The sequence below is a fragment of the Tamandua tetradactyla genome, chromosome 1, assembly GCF_023851605.1.
Source record: "Tamandua tetradactyla isolate mTamTet1 chromosome 1, mTamTet1.pri, whole genome shotgun sequence".
In the NCBI taxonomy this organism is placed as follows: domain Eukaryota; kingdom Metazoa; phylum Chordata; class Mammalia; order Pilosa; family Myrmecophagidae; genus Tamandua; species Tamandua tetradactyla.
This window is the reverse complement of record NC_135327.1, coordinates 129867992-129893180: the sequence shown is the minus strand read 5'-3', so window position 1 is coordinate 129893180 and position 25189 is coordinate 129867992. Positions and strand designations below refer to the sequence as shown.

General features: G+C 36.3%; 2 protein-coding genes across 17 annotated transcripts in view; one reads left to right on the top strand and one right to left on the bottom strand.

The window, feature by feature from the left end:
- Window positions 1–14177, top strand: part of DMTF1 (cyclin D binding myb like transcription factor 1) — a 42417-nt gene extending 28240 nt beyond the window's left edge. For 8 of the 11 annotated variants that reach the window (XM_077150209.1, XM_077149433.1, XM_077149798.1 and 5 more), the window contains 11 exons: window positions 1322–1354; window positions 2228–2337; window positions 4190–4418; window positions 5583–5734; window positions 6947–7201; window positions 9735–9820; window positions 10873–11028; window positions 11521–11892; window positions 12516–12663; window positions 12868–12962; window positions 13607–14177. In XM_077150209.1, coding sequence (XP_077006324.1) covers window positions 1322–1354; window positions 2228–2337; window positions 4190–4418; window positions 5583–5734; window positions 6947–7201; window positions 9735–9820; window positions 10873–11028; window positions 11521–11892; window positions 12516–12663; window positions 12868–12962; window positions 13607–13642 — 1672 coding nt within the window. In that variant the 3' untranslated portion in view covers window positions 13643–14177. Of the gene's footprint in view, window positions 1–1321; window positions 1355–2227; window positions 2338–4189; window positions 4419–5582; window positions 5735–6946; window positions 7202–9734; window positions 9821–10872; window positions 11029–11520; window positions 11893–12515; window positions 12664–12867 lie in introns of all 11 variants that reach the window. The other 3 variants (XM_077149973.1, XM_077149886.1, XM_077150046.1) reach the window with 3 other exon arrangements.
- TMEM243 (transmembrane protein 243) overlaps window positions 9551–25189 on the bottom strand; it is a 34417-nt gene continuing 18778 nt past the window's right edge. For 2 of the 6 annotated variants that reach the window (XM_077150327.1, XM_077150416.1), the window contains exons 3-5: window positions 17136–17186; window positions 16085–16189; window positions 9551–14608 (exon numbers count right to left, since the gene is read on the bottom strand). In XM_077150327.1, coding sequence (XP_077006442.1) covers window positions 14486–14608; window positions 16085–16189; window positions 17136–17186 — 279 coding nt within the window. In that variant the 3' untranslated portion in view covers window positions 9551–14485. Of the gene's footprint in view, window positions 14609–16084; window positions 17187–24020; window positions 24136–25189 lie in introns of those variants that run through there. The other 4 variants (XR_013171119.1, XR_013171132.1, XR_013171137.1 and 1 more) reach the window with 3 other exon arrangements.

Here is a 25189-nt window from a genome sequence, read left to right as displayed (position 1 = left end):
TATAATACTGCATGTTTTCATGTAATTAGGGGAAATATTTAAAGAACTGTTTTTTTTAATGGAGTTATGATCAAGACCTTAATTAAAAACAACTGTGAATTACTGTTATGCTAATACTTTTATCCTACAGGCCCATGTTGTGAATCTGGTGAAACCTCATTATAATAAGGCTACTTTTTAGAATTTAGAATCTAAACCCCCTTATATAGACTTAGTTTACTTGTCAAACTCTGCTTTGTGGTTAAGTAACATTATAGAAAGTATAGTAGTACTTACAGATTTAAGAACACATTTAAGAACTGTGAAAAAGAACTTTATATTGGTAGCATTTAATTTTTAATTTTCTGTCTTCGTTTTTATAGGATAGCATTTACTAAATAGGTATCTCTTTTTTAAAAAAAATAAAATAGTGTGAAAAATTACTACATTTCTGGAAGTAATTATTCATGGGTTTTTGTTATATGTAGCATTTATGGGAAGGCATAATTAACATTCTCAATGCAGTGATTGTATGGTATTAATGGCATACTCTTAATTCCTCTTTGGAAATTTTAAGTGTTGGTATTATGACTATACTAGATGCTGTCAAGATACTGATGCCACTTATCTTCTCACTGTTCAGCAGCCTGCTAATGAGAGCACATTTGAAAGCTGAAGGGAATTAAACTATGATTTTAAGGCATGGAAAAAAGAGGAGTCAATAAAGGGAAAAAGTGAATGAATTAACTGTATAAGCCTTCCACATAGAACAGATGGTTACAAAGTGAGCAGCCTTTTGAAATTATTTAATGGGCATTTTAAAAGAACTTTGCAATGATTGTATTGAGTACTTGCCCACTGTAAAAACAGAGCTTTTATGTTGGACCAAGAATGCATGGGTAGAGGAAGTGAGGAGAATTTTAAAATTTTCAGTACCTCAAGAAAATTTATAGTGGGAGATTTTCCTTTTAGCTCTGCTTTACAATGTCCTATATCTTTTAGGAATAAGTTATGATTTCAGAGTGCCTGAACCTAACTCTGAAATGAAGTAAGAGAGAGTTAGGCAGCACAGGGGCGAATTCATGTGTGTTCTAAATGTTGAATTTTCCTAGAGAAAATTTACCTTTACTGTAACTTAAAGTATTTAATATTATTTTAAAAAGAAAACAGAAGGATTAATTTTTTTATTATTCACTTTAAAAGTTGCATTGGTTTGTACAATAACAATGTGCAGAATGACTTATTAGCATTTAGCTCTAAAAATGAAATACGATTTTTTTTAAAGGTTTTTAGCATGCTGTATTCTAATTGGTCTTTCTAAAACATTTCTCTAAATTTCTAGGTACACACCTGAAGAAATTGAAAAGCTCAAGGAGTAAGTTTTAAATTTTTTCATTAATTCTGATATATTTTGATGTCCTGTGTTTGAAAATTTTCTTTGAAAATTTCAAGAGATTTTTGGCAGACTGGTAAAATTTAATCCTTTTATTATGCATGATTGACTTTCTCTCATAAAAGGAACTTATCAGTTTATACCTGCACAGAATAGCCATGTTCATAGAACATACATTTAGTCTTTTCCTGTTGTTGGTCACCAAATTCTTCCTCAGTTTACTGATAGAAGTTCCAGAAGAGATTAAATGGCTATTCTTAAAGGCCTGAAGACAAATTTGGGGAATTTATATGCCAGGATCAGAGTTAGGGTTGTGTTTACATGGCTTAGTTTTAAAATGGTGACTTGGCTGATATTTCGCTGAATATCTGGGCTAACTCTACCTCCTTATAAGCACTGTTGAATGTCAGGAGACATAGTTTTGTTTCACTGAGTTAGGGCCATAAAGCATGGTTTAATGGATTGTATGGAACATGAAAAAAATTGAAGATATATCTTGTTTATGAAAAAACCTGTGAGACCATTAGGATTATGCTCAAAAGGGAAAAATCGGGGACTTGCCTGGGAGATTGTGTCAGTAACCTGAGGGTAAATTTGGTCTTTTTTGAACACATATCCAAGTTATTTATTTCTTCTCTGACCCAGGAAAAAGGCAATTGCTGCCTGTTTTTTTTTCACCCACAGACAACTGTGGACCCCAAAAAAGGCCACACTTTCAAACTTTGGCTCTCAAAGTATTGCTGCCCACAACTTCCAAGCCAGTCAAATGGGAAGAAGAAGAATGAAGAATAAATGATGAAATTAAAAGTGAGAAAACAGTTGAACCAAATGCTGATTGGCAGACTCTTGTTTTAGGCTCCGGATAAAGCATGGCAATGACTGGGCAACAATAGGGGCGGCGCTAGGAAGAAGTGCGTCTTCCGTCAAAGATCGGTGCCGACTGATGAAGGATACTTGCAACACAGGTACTATGCGTGCTTTTGGTGGCATTTTCTTGTCAGCATTTGAGCCTCCTACCCACCTCCTTTCTCTTCTTTTCTTCAAAGAAATCTATGTCACTCAACTTAGTTCAGACTTTATTATCTAGTCTTTTTCTTTGGGAAAGTATTTATTTTTAAGGTATATGTACAGGAAGTAATTTTAACTTAGGCCTAGGTAACTGTTGAACTTACTCCATCAACTCATGTTTATGAAAAATTTTGGTTCTAGGTAGGTCCTAACTTAGGATGAAGCTGTGTTCACTATTTTAAACACCAACACTGAATGGTGTTTCAGTCCCCAGGCTAGACCACAAAATACCTATCTAACTTTTCATGTATATAAATGTATTCATGATACTCTTAAACCTAACCTATGTGACCAACAAGTTTTAGCTCTGCTATTAACAATAATGTATCCTTTCTGGGCCTCAGTTTCCTCTATACAAGGAAGAAGTTAGAATAGATCATCTCATGGTCCCCTTTCAGCCCTAATGTGTCATGAAAGATCTACAATCTGTGCTCAGTCTTCCAGTTAGAAAAAATAATTCTCAAATTTAGCTTGCACTTCTAGGGAATATATATTGTATCCTCATTCCCCTGTTTTGCAAAAGTGGAATTGAGAATGGGTCCTGGTTAACCCCTCCACCACCACCACTATTGCCTCCAAAACATCAGGAACATAAATTTCACCAACTCTGTGGCATGGTCAGCTTAATGAATAAAGCAGGTGTGAATGAATTAACTAAATTAGATTTAGGATGGGACCCCAGAGGTTTGTGTAAACTGCTGTGAGTGCAGGATCCCTCTTAGCATAATTTGGAAGGACACTGGGCCATTCCCTTATTGCAGCCTGAGGAAATGAGCTGCTTGCTCCTTTTCCATGTGGGTTCATATCACTTCTGATCAGGAGTTCTCTCCTGTATGCCATACCAGGAAAACAAAGCATTACCCAGAGTTGTTCCCTCTTTTCATATCCTGCAGAATAGGAAAACAGGACTTTGTTTTGCATCCAAAATATCCAAAATTTTAACTAGTACATAAACATTCAGTAAATATTTGTGGAATGACAAATCCCTGAATGCACTTAACCTTTTTGGAATTTTATAGAAGTTTTTAACTACCAGTAACAAAATGTAAACAAAAATGGAGGAAGTAAAAAATATTTTCTTTCTCTTATTTTGTTTTTCTGCTCAAGCTTCTTCAGAAAAAAAGACAAAGAGGAACATTTGATGCTATTTATGGGTTTATGGGTTCAAAGACCTGAAATAAAAAAATGCATGAATACCAGTCTCAGACTTTACTGATATTTCATCACAGTAACTTGGATTTGGGATAATGGAGAAGGGGGATGATATAAACCTAAGTTTTACTAAGATGGTTGGGGCTCCATGGATGTCATACCACCTTGACCCTCATCATTCATTCCTATAAATAATGGCCTTTCTTGGGCGTATTCCACTTCTGCAGAGCAGCAGTATTATTTAGAAGAATGGAAAAAATAAAAAGCTTGAGTGTCTGTGTCCATCAAGGCATCAATGAAGCTCTTCAAGGACTTGGTGTAACTTGAAAGTACTTCATTCTTCCTGGTTAGGTTTTGGGTAGTTTTTCTTTCCTGCTTTCCATTAGGATTCTCTATTTTCTTTTGTGCTAAGAACCTTACTGGCATGGTAAAATGCAACTGTCTATAACAGGTGTATGTGGTTTCCCACCACAGAGTTGTTCTGAAATAAACTTTTAGAATACTGTATACGTCTTATCAGTCCTTGGAAATGTAGGCTGAATTTGTTCTTCAAAAGGAGAGGGACCACTGGTAGTCTGGATGATTTCCTTTTTTCAGGGAAATGGACAGAAGAAGAAGAAAAGAGACTGGCAGAGGTGGTTCATGAATTGACAAGCACAGAGCCAGGTGACATAGTCACACAGGGTGTGTCTTGGGCAGCTGTAGCTGAACGAGTGGGTACCCGCTCAGAAAAGCAGTGTCGGTCTAAATGGCTCAACTACCTGAACTGGAAACAAAGTGGGGGCACTGAGTGGACCAAGGAAGATGAAATCAATCTCATCCTCAGGTTTGTGTCTAAATCTTCAATGCTGTTTAATTGTTATTGATGTCTTGGTTGAGTTTCCTCTTTTAGTTTCCTAAAATGCCTAATGTCTGAAAACATACTTCCCATAGAGAGCCAATGTTTTAAGATCCTAATATTTCATATTGAGCTTTTTTTTTGTTTTGTGTTTGTTCCTTTTTAGTGGATTTAGTGCTCGTGCAAAGTACCAGATTGAAGGCGTGGAGACTGAAGTCCTCTCTATATCCACAGAACAGGTATGGCACAGGCAGCGGCAGTGCAGCTTTTCCACTGTCCCACCAATGTGCCTCAGTCCTAGACTAGGGGGAGTATATTCAGGTTATGAGGGCTATTCAGTCTCCATGCCCTTCAATCCTTGGCTACTGTGCTCACATTGCCAAAAAGGGGCCCAGTTTACCCCACCCTTTCAAACTGGACCAAATCAGACACTTCCATTTAGTACATGTCCAAAATAGCTTTATGATGATAATTCCAAGCTTATTTTAAAAATTAGATGGTTTAACCATTAAGACTCAGTAACTCAGATGTGCAAAAATACCAGCAAGAAATTATATTTAAGTTACTGACGGAACAGAAGTTGTCATTGTGGTATTCCCTATCATAAAATCAAAATCATCAAGGTCACAAAATGAATAGACTTTTAAAACCCCCAATTTAACTGTACTATTGTGGTGGTATTTTGCTTTTTGATCGTTTTGGTTTGGGTTTTTTAAACATAATTTTCTTCAACTAGTCATCTTTAGAAATAGCAAATTTCTAAACATTTTTGTTATTTTAACAAATGGAAAAGCTCAGATCCAGGACTACTGACTTAGTAAAGCCCACACTCTGACACATTGCAGAATAACGTTATACAACTAAACTTGCTTGTTACTATCCCATTCTAACCTTCAGCTTCTCCCTTTCTTTAAGTGCTTCCTCTGGTTCTAACCTTTTACAGTTCAGTCCATTGGTTCCTTTAATAAACAGCTATTGCTTAGTGATATTTCTTAGCTCTTAACTCTGGAAGTGGTTTAGCACTCCTTAAATCCTCTCCCATTGCTGGCATAACTGCCATTTCCTTTATTACCAGTGTTATCATAGTAGTCAGTGGGGTTCTTATGATGAAATAAATCAACATCTAACAAATGCTTATTTTGTAACCTGTAGGATAGCAGAGCTTGGTGTAGCTGATGAAAATGATATAAACTGGGATCTATTAGCTGAGGGGTGGAGCAGTGTCCGCTCACCACAATGGCTTCGAAGTAAATGGTGGACCATCAAAAGGCAGATTGCAAACCATAAGGATGTGTCATTCCCTGGTAAAATATTTTTTGCTTTTTAAGTCCTTCCCTTCTCTTGCCATATTTACTCTGTAAGAATTAGATGTTGGGAATTCTTTGCCAGCTGAAGAGATGATCTTTCCCTATTTCTTTGGGCAAATTAGTCTTTTCTCTCCTAGAGAAGAGTTCATATGATTTGTAAGTCCCAAAGCACCTAAGATGAAAATAAACACATTTCTTACTCTCCCACAGAAATTATGAATAAATTTAACATAGCATATTTTCATTCTCTACAAGGTGTATTTCTGAAAATTTATGTCTAAATCCATTTTTTTTTGAGTCTATTAACTTCATATATCTTAACTGGGTTTATTCATTTGAAGAAATCCTGTGGTTTATTTCATACAGCAAAGAGTGTATAAACTCTCCATTTGATAGGTAAATCCAGAGATCCTAAATTGGGCTTGCTTAAAACAAGAATAGCATATTCTCACTTCATTGCTTGCTGTATACTTAGGCACTAGTCTAAGTTATAAAGTCTGCTTAATTTTAGGCTATCAAATTTAATCCCTTAGTATATTGCTCCAAGTTCCTTTTTTTTTTTTTTGCAGAGGAAAATTAAATTCCTTGGAACTTTGGCTTGATGAAAACCCAGTTTTGAATTTATAAACACTAATGTTTGTTAAAACCAGAAAAGAGTGAATGAACCTGGTCAGATTTGAAGTATCAACAGAGGATTAGTGCAATCATGAATGGTAGAGGAAGGCAAAGTCTGCCTTATGCAAGAATTTGATGTGGTTGCATATTACTATTTAGAAATAGAAGACTGTTTAGAAGTAGGCCCACAACCAACTGATCACACTCATGCAGTGACTAAAAGTCAAGTGCCCTTGAGTCCTTGTAAATATCACACACATACATACATGTGTTCATTTAAAAATAAGCTTAGCATGGCCTGTATTCTTCATAAATAATAAGAATTTTATCAAGAATCCCTAAGAGATAGATAATGTCTTTACATGTTCCTTACAATGTCCTGTTTTTCTAATGCATTATAAATCTTAGTTATCAAGAACAGCAATATTACAAATTTTTAAAATTCTGTTGTGATATGTAACATCTCCAAAAATTTCAGAACAGGCTGTAGTTTCAAAATATTTTAACTGTTATTTTGATAAGATTTCGTATCCATTATACAATTATTTATTCCAAAACTTTCCCTCCTTACTCCCCACCTCCCTTGCTACTTAGATGGTGGTGTCGGAGAATCAATGTTCTTTTTGTCTACCCATCTCCCTTCAGTCCTAATAAAAGGTCTTAAACAGTTACATGAGAACCAAAAAAACAACCCATCGCTTTTGGAGAATAAATCAGGATCTGGAGTTCCAAATGGTAATTCCAATGTACAGCATGTTCAGATCCGAGTTGCCCGCTTGGAAGAAAATACAGCCATCTCGCCAAGCCCCATGACAGCCCTGCAGATTCCTGTCCAGATCACCCATGTTTGTAAGTGTTGGAACCTCAAGACTCCTTGCTGTTTATTAATATAAAACTTAATAAAACTTTTCAATGGCCCTGACACCTTTTGGTCTTCTAGAATGTTGATGCAGATTTACCCAAGTTGCTAAGTTAAAGGAGATACAAGGTATTTTATGTTTGGCTCAATTAACATTTGTATAAAGAATGAACGAGTGACAAGAAGGACTCATAACCAACTGCCTACCCATTCTAAACTACCTTAAACCACCTCTTTTTTAGAAATTAGAAAGAATGCTTACTAGAAAACTACCTAAAATATTCAGTCAAGCAAGGAAAAAGAATTTTATAAAGTGGCAGGCCATTTGTAGTTACTCACCAGAAGACTCAGAAATTGAGAATGGTTATGAGGTGGTATGTAGAATAAGTGTTTTGGTAAGGTTGAAAAGTATTTTCTTCAGGAAATAAAGGGCCTCTATCCTATGGAGAACAGAACTATTTTTATTAACTCTGTTTTGCTTAGCCTACTTGGCAGTTTTGGGCTTAATGAGATTATAGGAACCCAGCAATTATTTAAAGGGACAAGTTTCCTTTTTCCTAAGAGCAAAGCCAAACTCATCTTTCTTGCCATCAGTCTTGGATAATTCTAAGATTACTCCTCCCTTTTGATGTCATGTTTTTTCCTCTCTGTGTGTTGATTTTTGCCTATGCTATATTGCTATGTACTAATCATTGTGTACTCTCAGTTGGGGATGTATTGACATTTGGGGCAGAACAATTCTTTGCAGGACTGTCCTACACATTATATGATATTCGTTGTCATTTGACCTCACCTACAAAGTGCCAGTCATGCTCTCCAACATGACGACAGCTAGAAATGCCCCGTACCTTTCCAAGTGCACTGTATGATTGGTATTGCCCCTGGTAGAAAAGCATTGAGCCACCAGTTGGTATAAAAACTAGCAGTATGGATCTGTAAATACAATGACTTTCAAAGTAGCTTAGAAAGATTTAAATTAATCATGGCTGTCTTATTCTCAGGGGTCTAATTCAAGTTAGGTTATTTGCTTTATCATTCTACCAGTGTAAGAAATCATGAGTTTATTTTCTGTGGCCCTGTTTTTTACTGTATTGTCTGAGAATTGCAACTGGGATTGCTAGGCCAAATAAATGTAAGAACTGACTATGAAATTGAGTGTGCATGGGAAATCAAGTTTTCCTTGGCCAGTACCAACCAGTTGGGATCACAGCTCACATTTTATAAATGCTTCCTTAATATTCATTTATAGTATCAGCCATTTCATTTTTTTAGTAGTATTCAGGATAATTTTACTTCTCCCAGAAACAAGAAATTGGAGAGTTTTACACACAGCCTACCCATCCTTAGTATTTTTGGTTAGCAGTCAAGCATCAGCAAACTTTGTAAAGAGTCAGAGAGTAAATAGGAATATTTTAGGCTTTGTAGGCCACTTAGGTCTCTAGAATACTCTTTGTGTATTTTTACAACCCTATAAAAATGTAAAAATAATTCTTACTGGTATGTTTGCACCAGCCATAGATTGCTCACCCTTGATTTAGGTTATATGGAATCACTTCACATTACTCTAAGTTTGATAATATGTCACTGAGAAACAACATGAATCAAGTACATTTCATTCAAGTAACTTTGAAGTTTTTAGTCAAAATATAATTAACTAAGTAACAAACACTACACATTAAAAGTCAGTTACAAAACATTTTCCATATGGATTTATCTACGGATGCCACTGAAAACACAAAAAGATCTCTTTTCTTCTAGTCTTACTTTTATATAACTGAGCAGATGCTGAATCAAGTCTGAGTATCAGGTGACTTATCTATAAAAAGAATTTACTATCTGAACTCCACAGTGCTGTTCAGTCCCCTAAACATGTCTTCTGAAATAATCTTTTATTTCATATTTTTTAAGAGCATTTTTGACCCTCCCAACTATATGATGTAGGTAGAGTGGGACAGATAAGCCTCTGAATGTTAAAGTAAGTTATCTGCCCAGATTTAGTTGCTAGGAGATGATACAGCTAGAAGTAAAGCCTGGTATTCTTATGATCCAGGTATCTAGACTGTTTCTTTTTGCAGGTTTTGTTCCTTTTCTTAAGATTAGAAACAACCAGGAGTCAGCAGACCTTTTCTGTGAGGGGCTAGTTAGTAAATATTGTAGGTTTTTGGGTCCCTTTGATCCCTGTCACAACTTCTCCAACTCTTCCATTGTAGTACAAAAGCACCCATAGGAAATACATAACAAATGGGTATGATTATGGTCCAGATCTATAAAAACAGGCAGCAGGCTGGATTTGGCATGTAGGCCATAGTTTTGTGACACCCCCCCCCCCCCCGCCCAATCTCTACTGTCCCAGACAAATCCATTAGCTTTCTCAATTCTCTGTACCACAAAAGAGGCTTAAATGACTTCAGGATTATAGTCAAATTATTGAATATGAGATTGCCTTCATGATAATCTATATTTAATTGAAGAACACTGGAGAAAAATTTACAAAGCCTTTTTATTTGTCTTGTTCTTCCACAGCTTCAACAGACTCCCCTGCTGCCACAGTTGACTCAGAAACAATAACACTAAACAGTGGAACACTACAGACATTTGAGATTCTTCCGGTAAATTATACTGTATACAGTAGATGTTTGCCATTTGCATGCATAAGGGTCAGTTGGTATAGTTCTTAGAAATGCTTTCATACAAGCATATGAAATTTTAAAATCCAAATTGGCATTAAGTGAAACTTGCAATGATTTTGAGGCCAGATGGTTAAAAGACTAGAATATATATACATGTATTTTGGGTATGTGCTCAGGTTTTTTTCTTATGATGGTCACAATCAAATATCTAGAGACTTCTGTCTTTATTAATAGGGGATGATAATAGTACATCAGCTGCAGAAAATTTTGAGAATTAAATGTTTAAATATATTGAATAAAATATGTATAATATACATTACTATAATGACCGATCATTTATAATTAATAAATTTAAGCTGTAGGAAAATGATCATCTTTCACTTTTATGGAGAGGAAGGAAAGAAATTGAGTCCCCACTAAGTGCTTGACACTGTTTATCACCTAATCCTCATAACACATTCTGTGAGAAGTTATCCCTACCTTAGAAATAAGGAAAACCGATGCTCAGCGATTCAAGTACATAGGAGAAGTGTTTTGGCCAAGTCAGTGAGAGCAGGCTACGTGACTTTACACCCAAGCCCTATTTTGAAAGCAAATACTTTATAAGTTTGATTGTGAAAGCTTTATATTACTGTTCAATAGTTTTGTTATATTTTTCTAAAAAAAGTCGCAAAAAAACAAATTATCAGTTAACTAGCTTTTTGGTTAAGAATCTTCTTTTTCCTCCAGCAGAACATTGTTATTTATGCTGGGCATTTTCCCTACCAAAAAACCTCCTCAATTATACAGTGAGAAACCTGTGCAAGTAAATAAACACTGCTGTGGGCCTTTTCAGAAATGTACCATTTTTAACTGGGAGATGGCTAGTTTTTATGTGCTACAAAGAAAGGATAAAGATTGGGTATGCTGGGTCACTGCTCTGAAAGCAGACAAATAAGCAGAGACCAGACCATAGAAAGACAGGGGAGTGAAGGGCAAGGTAAAATGCCTTCACTCTCTGATAAACTAGCTTATTTTTCTTTTTCCTTTAGTCTTTCCATTTACAGCCCACTGGTACTCCTGGCACCTACCTGCTTCAAACAAGCTCAAACCAAGGCCTTCCTCTAACTCTGACCACTAGTCCCACAGTGACCTTGACAGCTGCTGCTCCTGCTTCTCCAGAACAGATCATTGTTCATGCTTTATCTGTAAGTTAAATTACATAAATTCCTTGTTGATTTTCCTTGTTTACATAGAGAAGACTGGCTACCTATTAAGTGTCACTAGAGATAATGGGATATTTTTCTAGTATTAATATTAGAGAACCTATGTGTAATGTTCAAAAGCATTATTTCTAAGAGGGAAAAAAATTATTTTAGTTCAGTTCAAGTATATGAATGTCTTTCAAGGGCCAGGATTAATTGAGTCCAGTAATTTAAATAATTCTTGTTGCTATTATTCAGGAACAGTGTTTCAAACATGACTTCTTTCTTCACTGGGTTGTATATATTCCCATCTCCTATGTCTTTTTATATGAGATGGACTTTATTAGGAAAGCAAGGGCCACAGAGTGTAAAGAACCAGGGGTTCAGTAAAATAGTGATAAAAGCAATCAGAGTAGTTTCAGACGTGAGGGAGGACAGTCAGATATTACCTTTAAATTGTCATCTGTTGCCTGTAACTATTTTTATGTTTTCTAGCCAGAACATTTGCTGAACACAAGTGACAATGTCACAGTACAGTGTCATACACCAAGAGTCATCATTCAAACTGTTGCCACAGAAGACATCACTTCTTCCATATCGCAAGCAGAACTAACAGTAGATAGTGATATTCAGCCAGCTGATTTTCCTGAACCTCCAGATGCCCTAGAAGCAGACACTTTCCCAGATGAAATTCATCGGCCTAAGATGACTGTAGAGTCATCATTTAATGATGCTCATATATCCAAATTCAGTGACCAAAATAGCACAGAACTGATGAATAGTATTTTGGTCAGAACAGAAGAAATCACCAACCTTAAACAAGAGGAGGAATCACCCTCTGATTTAGCTAGTGCTTATGTTACTGAGGTAAGTTACACTGAAGGGAACAGCCTGCTGGGTTGCTGCCATGCTTGAAGCCTGTATTTGGAGATAGCATAGGAATAATTCAGGGGGGTTTCCTCTGATAACTTCCTCTTGTCTTTTGATCCATGAAATGAAGTGCCAGCCCCTACCTCTGACCTCCTCTGTCAGTCAACAGTGTTGAGGCCAGCAGAGTGGGGGAAAGGGGAAAGTGTCCTATCTTCCCATGGTTTCTCACTAAACTTTTTCCCTCCACCTTCAAAAGATTGAGAAATGTTTGTTGGAACCCATAAAAGTATTTTCCTGAGAGTGGTTAGTAAGGAGTTATAAATAGGCCTTTGTGGTTAAGCCTAGGAACCATCCTACAGTGTTACAGTATTGTTTCTTCTGTTTAAGTGACTATAACTGAATTGTTTTTAAGTTCCTTTTTGTTAATAAGATTCTTAAGATTTCTTCATCTAGTTTTTAAGAACATAGTAACTTCTACTTCTTTATATACTAATTTAAAAATGGGATAATATTTGCAAGGTAACAAGTCCTGCCAAACCTAGAAGTGCCTGAATTCTTAAGGAAAAAATAAAACTAATCAGGAATATAAGTCAGAATTTTTTTTTTTTAATATTATCTAGGATTTAGAGTCTCCTACTATAGAGGAACAAGTTGATCAAACAACAATTGATGATGAAACAATACTTATTGTTCCTTCACCACATGGCTTTATCCAGGCATCTGATGTTATAGATACTGAATCTGTCTTGCCTTTGACAACACTAACAGGTACTGTAGTACAACTCCATCATGTGTCTGAAAACCTGGAAAAATCAGGCAGCCAGATATAATTCACTTGTTTTGATCTTTCTTGATCCAACAATAAAGATATTAGTCTTGTTAAATCCCACACTTTGATAGAAGAATTCTTGATACAGAGTAGAGAATAGATGCATTACGTTTAAGACTTACTAGTAATTTAACTCATTACAGATCCCATACTCCAACATCATCGAGAAGAATCACATATCATTGGATCGTCTTTGGGCAGTCCTGTTTCTGAAGACTCAAAGGATGTTGAAGATTTGGTAAACTGTCATTAGCTTATTGTTTTAAACAGGGTAGTTGAAGCAAAGAATCCACACTGTTAATTACAACATCTCCAAAGACATAGGGGCAACCCCAAAAGGCTTAATTTAAAATTTCTTTGGTATTTAAATAGCTACATTGCTAAAGCCATGCACTGTTGCTGCTATGACTTTTTACCTCCTTCAAATATATAATCTGATGCCCAGTTTTCTGACAGCGTGTAATTGAGTGGAGTACGGGATTAGAGCTCTGCGACTATGTTTAGTATTAACTGTCAGCAAGAAATTTCATTGACTTCAGTTACTGAGAAAAGTTTAAAATCACCAAAGCTTAACTACTCTGATTTTAAAGCAGTGGTATTCGTCTCTGAAGATTAGGTATGACTCTCCAGTCAGTCTCAAGTAGGCCTACCTTGTTATACTTCAGCATGGTGTAGAGCTTAATTGCCTTCTTCAACCAGGTTAGGTATTATTAGTTTGAGATGTGACTAGCATACAAGTACAGAAACCTAGGGAGGTGATTGTGTGGTTGTTACTTTGGTTTACCCATTGCTGGCAGTGGGAGCTGATTTAGGCAGGGTAAGGAGGGAAGCATTAAAATGTTGGAAAAAAAATTCACTACAGGTTTTTTATTACTTTTGAAGGGAATATGGATGAGGGTAGTAACAGAACCCACTTGAAGCTAAGTAACAGAATTTTCAACCCCTCAGAAATCACCGTCATCAGTTTCCGAAGTTATAGCACTTTGAAGTCAAGTTAAACTAAATGGAGAAGATGGTAATGTTGCCTACCCCTTGACACTGTGACCATTTTATTACATATTTTGCTATTTAAATACCCAGAAAAAAGTTGATGGTTTGCCATTAATTTAGGTTGGGGTACAATACATCTTCTCCCTTTCTGGAAATTTAAAAACAAAATTAGCTTCTGTAATGAAAGGAAACAAATCAAGAGCATTCCTTATTGCTAGAAGGTTTAGCCAAAACTAGCCTCTAGGGCTTTTATGCTATGACCCCTATAGAAGAGTCACAAAAAACTTGTATAAATTATTTTATTTATTCTTGTAATTAGATCTTCACAATCAAAGTTGTCTTTTCACTGTGTTTTGTTAATGTGAAATTAAGTTGTAGTTATAAGCAAAAGTTGGTTGCATAGGGAACAATAATTGTATATTCAGTTTAACAGAAATAAAAGAATATTTGTCTTAAAATGCAAGATTTTGTTTGTTACATAGCCTCTTCGCCATGTACTTGTATTTAAAAAATTTAGAATTTTTTAAAAGTGAAAATATTTGTGCTAAAGTTGGAATGTATAAGTGCAACATCAATATCAGCTCCTTAAAGAAAAAGCAAAGTAATCTATGCTATGTTTCCCCTGCAAGAGGGAATTCAGATTTGCAGTTGACATGAAAATCATGTATAAGACTCCTGCAGGAGATTCTTCAGCATACCTTATCCAGCTCTTCTTCACAGTCCTAATATATACCTTTGAAGAGTCCTGGTAAGTATTGCTCCTTGGCAGCCTCACTTTCCCACATCATGGAAGTACAAGTTTGCACATATACATAACATGATGATAGAAAATAAGATATAGTAAATTAGATTTCTAAATTTCGGTTCTAAGTCTCCTTGTCGATACCAGTAGATCTAAAAGAAGAAGAATTAAATAAAAGTTTAAGTAATAGCCACTTGGTCAAATATTAAATTTTAAAATGCAACTACTTCTTTTTCTTTTTCCACTGTGACCTATTAGTATATCCTTTCTCCCTGTAAATGAGTATTCGTATTAATCTACATTCTTCAGACTTATGCTGCCAGAATTTAAATTTATTATATTTAATTCTGTACTAATTGTTTCCACATCCAAGTCATACTTACTTCTGCTTTCTCAATTTGTTCTGTGTTCAAACCTGTAAATTACCTGCCCACCAATCATTTGGCAGGCCCCCAGGAAGGAATATAAGCTTTCTATAACTTCAAGTAATTCAAAAGCTACAACTTCAGGTAATGAAGAATAGGACAGATTTAAAATTCATACAGTTGATTCAGATAGCAAATACAAAATCTGGTTTATATAGTACATGTATTTGGTTTAAACTAGCTCATTGTAGTCACTTGCTTGGAGGTGGGGGGTTTGGAGAGGTCTCTTTCTAGCTTTGCTCCAAAGGCTTCCAAATGGAATGGGTCAGTTCTTCCCTCAGGTCATAAGAGTACAAGCAGGTCAGTGAATTAGATCATTTGAGAGATGAACTGGTTTACCTTTTCATTCAGATTGCTATTAGAATTTTATGTTCTATTCCTAAGAGTTCACTGTTTTGATTCATTCTGCCTCTCCTCAAGGGAAATGAAAAACTGCCAACTACTGAATGGTTAAATCTGGCAAATATACAAGTAGTAAATACCCATCCAAACAAAGGCCTCTGTAGTAAAATTGAATATGCTTGTGACAAAGATACAACTGCAGTTTTAGGCTTCCCAGGAGATTTTTGATGTTAATTACCTTACCTTCATTTTGGGAAATAAGCACGAGACAGACTAATTTTATATTACATTAATTAGAAATAAATTCTAGAGTGCTCTCTCTCTTCCCTTAAGAGCATTATTTTATCAGCACTTCCCAAAGCCCACTGGGCCCTGTATATCCCTTTGTTTTGTTTTTTTAATATATACAGTTCTTGAAGGAGTTTAAATTATATCAAATCTTTAGGTCATCTAAAGTCTTCTTTTTTTTCTTTTTTTTATAGATTTGACTTGCAAGAACAATACTGAATAACTATGAACAGCATCTAAGCTCTGAGCACAAAAATATTTTTCAATGTGAATAAGGTACACTGTAGTTTAAATTCAGCAGCACATTAAGTGCTTAAGTGTTGAATCTTTTTCCTTTTGATTATAGCTATCAACAGAACAGTTCCCTTTCAGGTTGCAACTTTGAGATTTAGGATAAGAAGGAAAGTATCCAGATCCCAAAAGAAAAAAATTTATAATTAAAAAGGTTGAGAATGCTGACATCATTGGGTGGGGTGGAGTGCTAAATTAGAGATACAGGACTGAATTAATTCTAGAGCACTTGCAACATAAAGCTCTCAAGGATACTTCAGGTAAATGCCAAATAATACTCACAAGTATGCAGGCAGTAATACTACTCAAAGAGATGCAGACAGCAAAAAATATATTCAATGGTTTTGGAGGTAGTTGAGGGAAAACGAAAGCACTGATGAGTGTTACCTGTATGAAGACAAATTATTTAAGGCCTTAAGAGTAACCTGAAGACTTTAAAATGCTTCACATCATAAAATTACATCTATCACCATGTTTGACTTCTGGAATGTTACTTTAATAAAAGATCTAAAAGTATTTGTAAATATATGTTCAACTGAGTGTTGCTTTTAGCTTTCCTTCATTTATTAAAGGAAACAAAAAATGCCACAGAGCAGTAAAACCAGCTAGTCTCAAAATAATCTCTTCACTAGCAAAGATGAGAAATCCTTTACTTACCAGGATTAATTATTATACCAGGGAAAGTTCTAACCATTTTGTTATTTTGAATACTTCTACCAAAAAAAGTATGTATATGTAATGAAAGCTGATTTTGCTTCTCTATTTCTACCACAGAAATAGCATAAAACCCATTCTTTTTATTAGCCACAGAGGCAAACTATTAAAATTTTCCTAGACTTAATGAAAATATGCCATGGAAACAGACTGGGAAAGAGAGCTTTGTGTGTTATTACAAATAAAAACAATGAAAAATGAAAAATGTCAACTTTTATAAACGTGCCCAAAGAGTAATGAATAATGAATATTCTTTAGGAACAAAACTTAAGGTATTAGCAGAAATGAGAAGGTAGATGATAGAAGGAAGCTACTGATAGCCACTGACATTTTTACTAATAATAAGACTTGCGAACATGGTCAATTCAGTCTTCTGTAAACCAAGTTATTTATTTGATGTTGACAGCAGGGGCAGAATGGATCAAATAGCTACTATAAGTGCCAACTGCAGTTTTGTTTAAATGATATTAGAACCATTAATTTAAATATGATTGGAACACTTCACATGCCCATGCACTTACTGGCCCCTTAAAATACCTGGTTTTATTGAACTACAATACTGAGGTCTTCAAAACTCTGGCTGGAAGCCTGGTTAGAGGCACAAAATAAAGATACTTACTACAATCAACAAAGATGTTAAGCTCCCAACAACTAAATTGATGATTCGATCCTGCAAGAGAAAAGAGGTTTTGAGCCAAATGACTTGGATCCACAGCACTTTTGAAACAGTATAGTGCTAGGCACTGGGGTGATTTAGAATGAAGAAACTGGCAAAAGCTACTCAATGTGGCCAAAGCTTAAGGTTTATTGAGAAACTGCGCAAAAAAATCTAAAACAGATAGCTGGAGCCACAGTTTCAACAGCCACCTGGCCACAACCACTTACAAAGTTACTTGGAGAATTTCCAAGTGGAAAACAATAACTGGTTGATACATAAGTTTCATAATGTTGAATCTTACCCACTGGGGAACAGATGTGCACTGTTTAGAATGTATACTTACCCATTTCTGATAGGCTATCTCTACTGAACTGGAAACTAGCTGATTACTAAGTGTTCTTAATTGTTGCTCAACTGTAACTTGGAAATGTTCTTTTTTCTCAGAAAGAACCATCTCTGTAATCAACTATTATCTTTTGGAAGTCCCTGGTCATTTTTCAGAAAGGGATTGTTCCTGACAGTATCCAATACAGGCAGCCCTTTTATTTTATTGAGATATAGTCAGACACAGATATCAGAAGAATATAATCAGTGACTCACAGTATCATATAGTTGTGCACTCAGTACCACAATCAACTTTAAAACATTTTAATTACTCCAAAAAAAGAAAAACATATATGTATATCCCTTACCCCTTATCTGCCCTATTATTATTTTTTGTCTTTATTACTCACCTACCCAAACAATGGATAAAGGGAGTGTCAGTCACAAGGTTTTTACAATCACATGGTCATGCAATGAAAGCTATACAGTTATATAATCAACATCAAAGATCAAGGCTGTTGGATTCCAGTTCAACAATTTCAGTTATTCCCCTCTAGCTATACTAATACACTAGAAACTAAAAAATATGAGTCGGTAGTCATAATCATTACTTAAGTCCTAATTTCTCACACCTCCTCCTCTCATCGGATCATTCAATCTTCAGGGGTGCCTGGGCAATGACCATTTTAACTTCTTTGTATAAGAAAAGCGTGTTGACCTTACAGGGTGGAGGAATGAAACCAGTTGATCTTGGAGAGACTGGTACCTGTGGGTTTCTGGGTTTATCTGGCATAGGAACAACGTGGAGGCCTTAAGTTTCTGCAAAAATAAACTTACTAAGAAAACTTCTATGGAGTCTTATATAAAGCCCATGGTATGCTTTAGGGTTTTCAGAAATACTGCTGGTTGAGGCATAGCATACTATGGCAATTTTGCAGTATCTGTCTGAGCTTGCAAAACAGTAACCTTCAGAATGATCTCCTGCCTCTATTTGAAATTTCTTAGCCACTGAAACTTTATTATATTTCATTGTTTTCCCCCCGTTTGGTCAAGAAGGCATTCTCAATCCCACAGCACTCATCCCTGCGAGCCATGTCCCACATCGCCAGGGAGCTTTATTATCACTGGGAGTCATGTCCCACACAGAGGGGAGGGTAGAGAGTTTATCAGCAAAGTTGGCTTAGAGAGAGAGAGACCATCTCTGAGCAACAAAAGATGTTCTCTCTGGGCAGGGGTGACTCTTAGGTATAATTATTAAGTAGGCTTAGCCTTGCCATTGCAGAAATAAGTTTCTTCAGGAAAAGCTTCAAGCTCAAGGGCTTGGCTTATTAAACTGGGAGTCCCTAATGTTTGAAAAAAGATCAAGAATTCCCCAGGTGGGCAAGTTTAATAGTTCCACATTTTACCACAGTCCCTCAAGGAGACTTTGCAAATACTTATTTCTGCCCAAGATAGTCTGGAATATATCATGGTATTACATTAACCTGTAGAATAACAAGATGTCATTCCCTTTTCTAGGTCACATGTAATTAATTATGTTGTTTAAATAAACTGACCACAAAGGTTAAATATATGCTACAGAAAATTTCAACATGGACCAAATTAACATCTCTTCCTTTGGTCTCACACAGAAGTTGAAGGTTTAAAACACTAACAATAACATCCTTTACCCTGCATTCTGATTTGCCTTAGTTCTAACCATCTCCATTTCATTCATATCTCTAATTGAAGTCTGATCTCTTTTTCAACTTCTTTTAACAGTTGCTGTATGGAGTACTACTGGCTTTCAGAGCTGCAGAACTCCAACTCTGAGTCTCTAAGTTCCAAGGAACTACCAGTTATACACAGAGAACACAGGATCTCACTGTTATTTTTAAAAATAACAGTGAAAACTCAGGAATAGATGTGACTGCTGTAAGAGCTTACAATCTAGGAACCTTTACAATGAGCCCTAATGAACATTTTGTACTTCTTAATTGTTGACTGCACAATCTCTGTCCATTTGCTCTCCTCTGATAATGATGCTCATGGATTCAATTCTCAGAGTTTGCTCATTATTATTTTATATTAGTGAAACCATGTAATATCTGACCTTGCTTTCTGGCTTATTTCATTCAACATAATGTCCGCAAGATTCTTTCACCAGTTGGATGCCTCACAACTTGATTCTTCCTGTAGTCACTGAATATTCTGTCATATGTAAACACTACAGTTCGCCCTTCCATTCATTGGTCAGTGTACCCTTAAGCCACCTCCATCCACTGCAATTGTGAATAATGATGCCATAAACATCAGTGTGAAAATTTCTATTTGTGTCTCTGCCCAATGAGGTTCAGGGTTTCTCTCTCAACTGGATGGGCACAGGGTGAACACCGCAGTGTCTGCAAACTTCCTCTCCAGGCCTCTTCCTTCATGAAACTACCCTGGAGGCATATTCCTTCTTCATCTCCAAAGGTCTCTGACAGCATGGACTCTCTACTTCATGATCCTGCTCTTTGCTTTCTTGTCATTCTCAAGCTTTCTCTAAAATGTTTCCTCTTTTAAAGGATTCCAGTAAAGTAATCAAGACCTGTGTGGAATGGGTAGAGTCACGTCTCCCTCTAATGAAAGGTTAATACCCACAAGTGTCTGTGGAAATAACCTAATCAAGTCTCGGACCTACATAATTGAATAGGGATTAAAAGAAACAGTTACTCCCACAAGACTGACAAGGATTAAAACATGGCTTTTCTAGGGTACATAAATTCTTTCAAACTAGTACATATGCCTTTTCTTTTTCTTGCCTAACTGCCCTAGCTAGAACTTCTAGCACAATGTTGAATAACAATGGTCACAGTAGGCATGTACCTTGTTTCTGATCTTAGAGGGAAAGCGTTCAGTTTTTTCCCATTGAATGATGTTAGCTGTGGGTTTTTCATATATTCCCTTAACGCTGAAGAAGTTCTTTTCTGTTCCTATCCTTTGAAGTGTTTTCATCAAGAAAGGATGATGAATTTTGTTAAAGGCCTATTCTGCATCAATTGAGATGATGATGTCGTTTTTCTCCTTTGATTCACTGATGTGGTACATTACATTAACTGATTTTCTTGTGTTGAATGACCTTTGCATACCTGGAATAAACACCACTTGATCATGGTGTATATAATTCTTTTTAATGTGCTGTTAGATTTGATTTGCAAGTGTCTGAGGATTCTGCATCTCCCTTCATTAAAGAGACTGGCTGTAATTTTCTTTTCTTGTAGTATCTTTGTCTGGCTTTGGTATTAGAGTGATGTTGGTGTCACATATTGAGTTAGGTCACTTTCCCTCCTCTTCAATTTTTTTGACAAGTTGGAGCAGGATTAGTACTAATTCTATTCTTGAATACTTGGTAGAAGTCATATGTGAAGCCAACTAATCCTGGACTTTACTTTTTTGGGTGGGTTTTGATGAATAATTCAATCTCTTGTGATTGGTTTTGTTGAGATCTTCTGTTTCTTCTTGAGTCAGTGAAGGTAAGTCATGCTTTTCTAGGAAATTTTCCATGTCATCTTAAATTGTATAGTTAGCATATAGTTGCTCATAGTATCCTCCTATTATCGCCTCTATTTCTGTGGGGATAGTAGTTATGTCCCATCTCCCATTTCTGATTTTATTTATTTGTATCCTTTATTTTGAATTTGGTCAGCCTAGCTAAGGGTCCATTGATTTTATTGATTTTTCTCAAAGAACCAACTTCTGGTTTGGTTGATTCTACTGTTTTCCTCTTAATTTCATATATTACTATTCTAATCTTTGTTTCTTCTGTCCTTTTGTTTGTTTTGGGGCCAGTTTGCTGTTCTTTCTTTAGCTCCTCCAGGAGAGCAGTTAATTCTTCAATTTTTGCTATTTCTTCTTTTCTAATATAGGCATTTAGGGCAATAAATTTCCCTCTCAGGGGAAATAAAGTCTATCTACAATTGCAACCAAAAGAATAAAATACTTAAGAATAAATTTAACTAAGGATACAAAAGACCTATACAAAGAAAACCACAAGAAATTGCTAAAAGAAATCACAAAAGACCTAAATAAATAGGGCATACCATGTTCATGGACTGGAAGACTAAATATAGTTAAGATGTCAATTCTACCCAAATTGACTTACACATTCAATGTAATACCAACTAAAATCCCAAAAACTTACTTTTCAGAAATAGAAAAACCTGTAACCAAATTTATCTGGAAGGACAGGGTGCCCTGAATAGCTAAAAATATCCTGAGAAAGAAAAATGAAGTTGGAGGTCTCACACTACCTGTCTTTAAGGCCTATTTTGAAGCCACAGTGGTCAAAACAGCATGGTACTGGCATAAAGATAAATATATTGACCAATGGAATCAAACAGAGTGTTCAGATGTAGAACCTCTCATCTATGGACAATTGATCTTTGTTAAGGCAGTCAAGCCAACTGATCTGGGACAGAACAATCTCTTCAATAAATGGTGCCTAAAGAACTGGATATCCACATGCAAAAGAATGAAAGAGGATCCATATCTTACACCCTATACAAAAATTAACTCAAAATGGATCAAAGACCTAAACATTAGAGCGAAGACCATAAAACTTTTATAAGAAAATGCAGGGAAATATCTTGTAAGTCTTATAATAGCAGGCAGTATCCTAGATCTTACAGGCAAAGGACAAGCACTGAAGAAAGAAAGAAATGGGAACTTCTCAAAATTCTAAACACTGTTCTGCATCAAAGAACTTTGTCAAGAAAGTAAAAAGACAGCCTACACAAAGGGGGACAATATTTGGAAATGATATGTCAAGAAAGACATAATCTAGTAATGTCTAGTATCCAGATATATAGAGAGATTGTTCAACTCAACAACAAAAAAGACAAACAAACCAATTACAAAATGGGCAAAAGACATGACCAGACAAGTAACTTATCAGAAGAGGAAATACAAATGGCCAAAAGGCACATGAAGAGATGCTCAACTTCACTGGCTATCAGGGAAGGTAAAATGGTACAAACACTATGGAAGGCAGTGTGGCGGTTCCTCAGGAAGCTAAGTATAGAATTGCCATATGACCCAGCAGTACGATTGCTAGGTATCTACTCAGCGCACATGAGGGCAAGGACACAAACGGACATTTGTACACCAACGTTTATAGCAGCATTATTTACAATTGCCAAGAGATGCCAACAGCCCAAATGTCCATCAACAGACAAGTGGCAAAACAAGCTGTGCTATATACATACAATGGAATATTATGCAGCTGTAAGAATAAAGTTATGAAGTATGTAACAACATGGGATGGACCTTGAGGACATTATGCTGAGTGAGATCAGCCAGAAACAAAAGGACAAATACTGTATGGTCTCACTGATATGCACTAACATAAGTAAATGAACATGGAGAATTTCAGCTAGGAACAGAGGCCATCAGGAGACGGAAATAGGGCAGATAATGGGTAATTGGTGCTGAAAGGATACAGATTGTACAACAAGATTGCAAAAATTCAGCAATGGATAGCACAATACTACCTAACTGTAATACAACAACATTAGTACACTGAATGAAGCTGAATGTGAGAATGATAGAGGGAGAAGCGCACAAATGAAACCAGGCGGAAAGACAGACAATAAAGACTGAGATGGTATAATCTAGGAATGCCTACAGTGTAAATGATAGTGACTAAATGTACAAATTAAAAAAATGTTTTTGCATGAGGAAGAACAAAGGAATATCAGTATTGCAGGGTATTGAAAATAGATAGTTATTCATATTTTAAAACTTCAACTTCTGTGTAAGACTAAAGTAAAAAATGTTTATTTGGTACAAAATTTATAATTTGATTAGAGCATTTCCTAATATAACTTATGTGGACCGTTTAATTGAACTCCCTAAGTACATGGAACCTTGAGTAGGGCATGAGATGTTACTCAAGGCATGAGATGTTGTAGGTTTGTCCACAGTGATGCCCCAATAAATCTCAGAATGATTTGAATAGTGAATAAAAAAGTATTTGCAGAGTCCCCTTGTGGGAATGACGAGAAAGGGGGGAAATTCGACTTCCCCATGTGGAGAATTCCTGATAACCTCACAAACAGTGGGGACAACCAAAGCAATAAGCCAAGCCCTCAATCTTGGGATGTGTCCATATGAAAACTTATACCCACAAAGGATAGGCTACTTAAAATTAGGCCTAAGAGTCACCCCCATAGAACCTCCTTTGTTGCTCAGATGTGGCCTTTTTCTCTCAGCCAACACAACAAGCAAACTCACTGCCCTCCCCACTCTCTTCGTGGGACAAGACTCCCAGGGGTATAAACTTCCCTGGCAATGTGGGACAGAAATCCTAGAATGAGCTAGGCCTCAGCACAAGGGATTGAGAAAACCTTCTAGACCAAAAGGAGGAAGAGAGAAATGAGACAAAATAAAATGTCAATAGCTGAGAGATTTCAAAGAGAGAGGTTTTCCTGGAGGTTATTCTTATACATTATATAGATATCGCCTTTTTGATTAAGGTACACTGGAGAGGCTGGAGGGAAATACCTGAAAATATAGAGTTGTGTTCCAGTAGCTGTGTTCTTGGAGATGACTGTACAATGATATAGCTTTCACAGTGTGACTGTGATTGTGAAAACCTTGCGTCTGCTGCTCCTTTTATCTATGGCATGAGTAAAACACATGGATTAAAACACATGGATTAAAAATAAACGGGGAACAAATGTTAAAATAAATTTAGTATCTGAAATACTAGTGATCAATGAAAGGGAATGGTAAGGTGTATAGAAAAATAGGGGAAACAAAGGCTAAAATGTATTGGGTAGCTGGAAATACTAGCAGTCAATGAGAGGGAGGGGTAAGGGGTATGATATGTCTTGAGTTTTTTCCTTTTTTCTTTTTATTTCTTTTTCTGAATTGATGCAACTGTTCTAAGAAATGATCATGGTGATAAATAAACAACTATGTGATGATATTGTGAGTTACTGATAATATACTGTTCCAGTTTGCTAGCTGCTGGAATACAACACACCAGAGACAGATTGGCTTTTAATAAAAGGGGATTTATTTTGTTAGCTCTTTAGAGGAAAGGCACTTAACTTTCCACTGAAGTTCCTTCTTACATGGGAAGGCACAAGATGGTCTCTGCTGGCCTTCTCTCCAGGCCTCTGGGTTCCAACAACTTTCCCCGGGGTGATTTCTTTCTGCATCTCCAAAGGCCTGGGCTGAGCTGCAAGTGCTGAGATGAGGTATGCTGAGCTGCTTGGGCTGTGCTACGTTACGCTCTCTTATTTAAGCACCAGCCAATTAAGTCGAACATCATTCATTGCAGCAGGCACAACTCCTAGCCAACTGCAGATGTAATCAGCAACAGATGAGGTTCACATACCATTGGCTCATGTCCACAGCAACAGAACTAGGTGCCTTCACCTGGCCAAGATGACAACTGGATGTAACTACCACATGTCCACCCCTTGTCAACTTGGCAACTACATGCATCACCTTTAACAATATTAAAGTAATCTTCTGGCTGTGGACCTGTGAATCTCAAAACAAGCTGTCTGGTGCCAGAATGCAAAGGAGGTACAGTCACAGGATCCACAGGGAGAAACTGGAAAGAAAACCTGCAGGGCAAACACCTTTGGATTTCAAAGTCTGAAAGTCATTTATCCTTCAGCTTTAGAAAGTGGCATTCCCACCTTTTACAAGGGCCTATG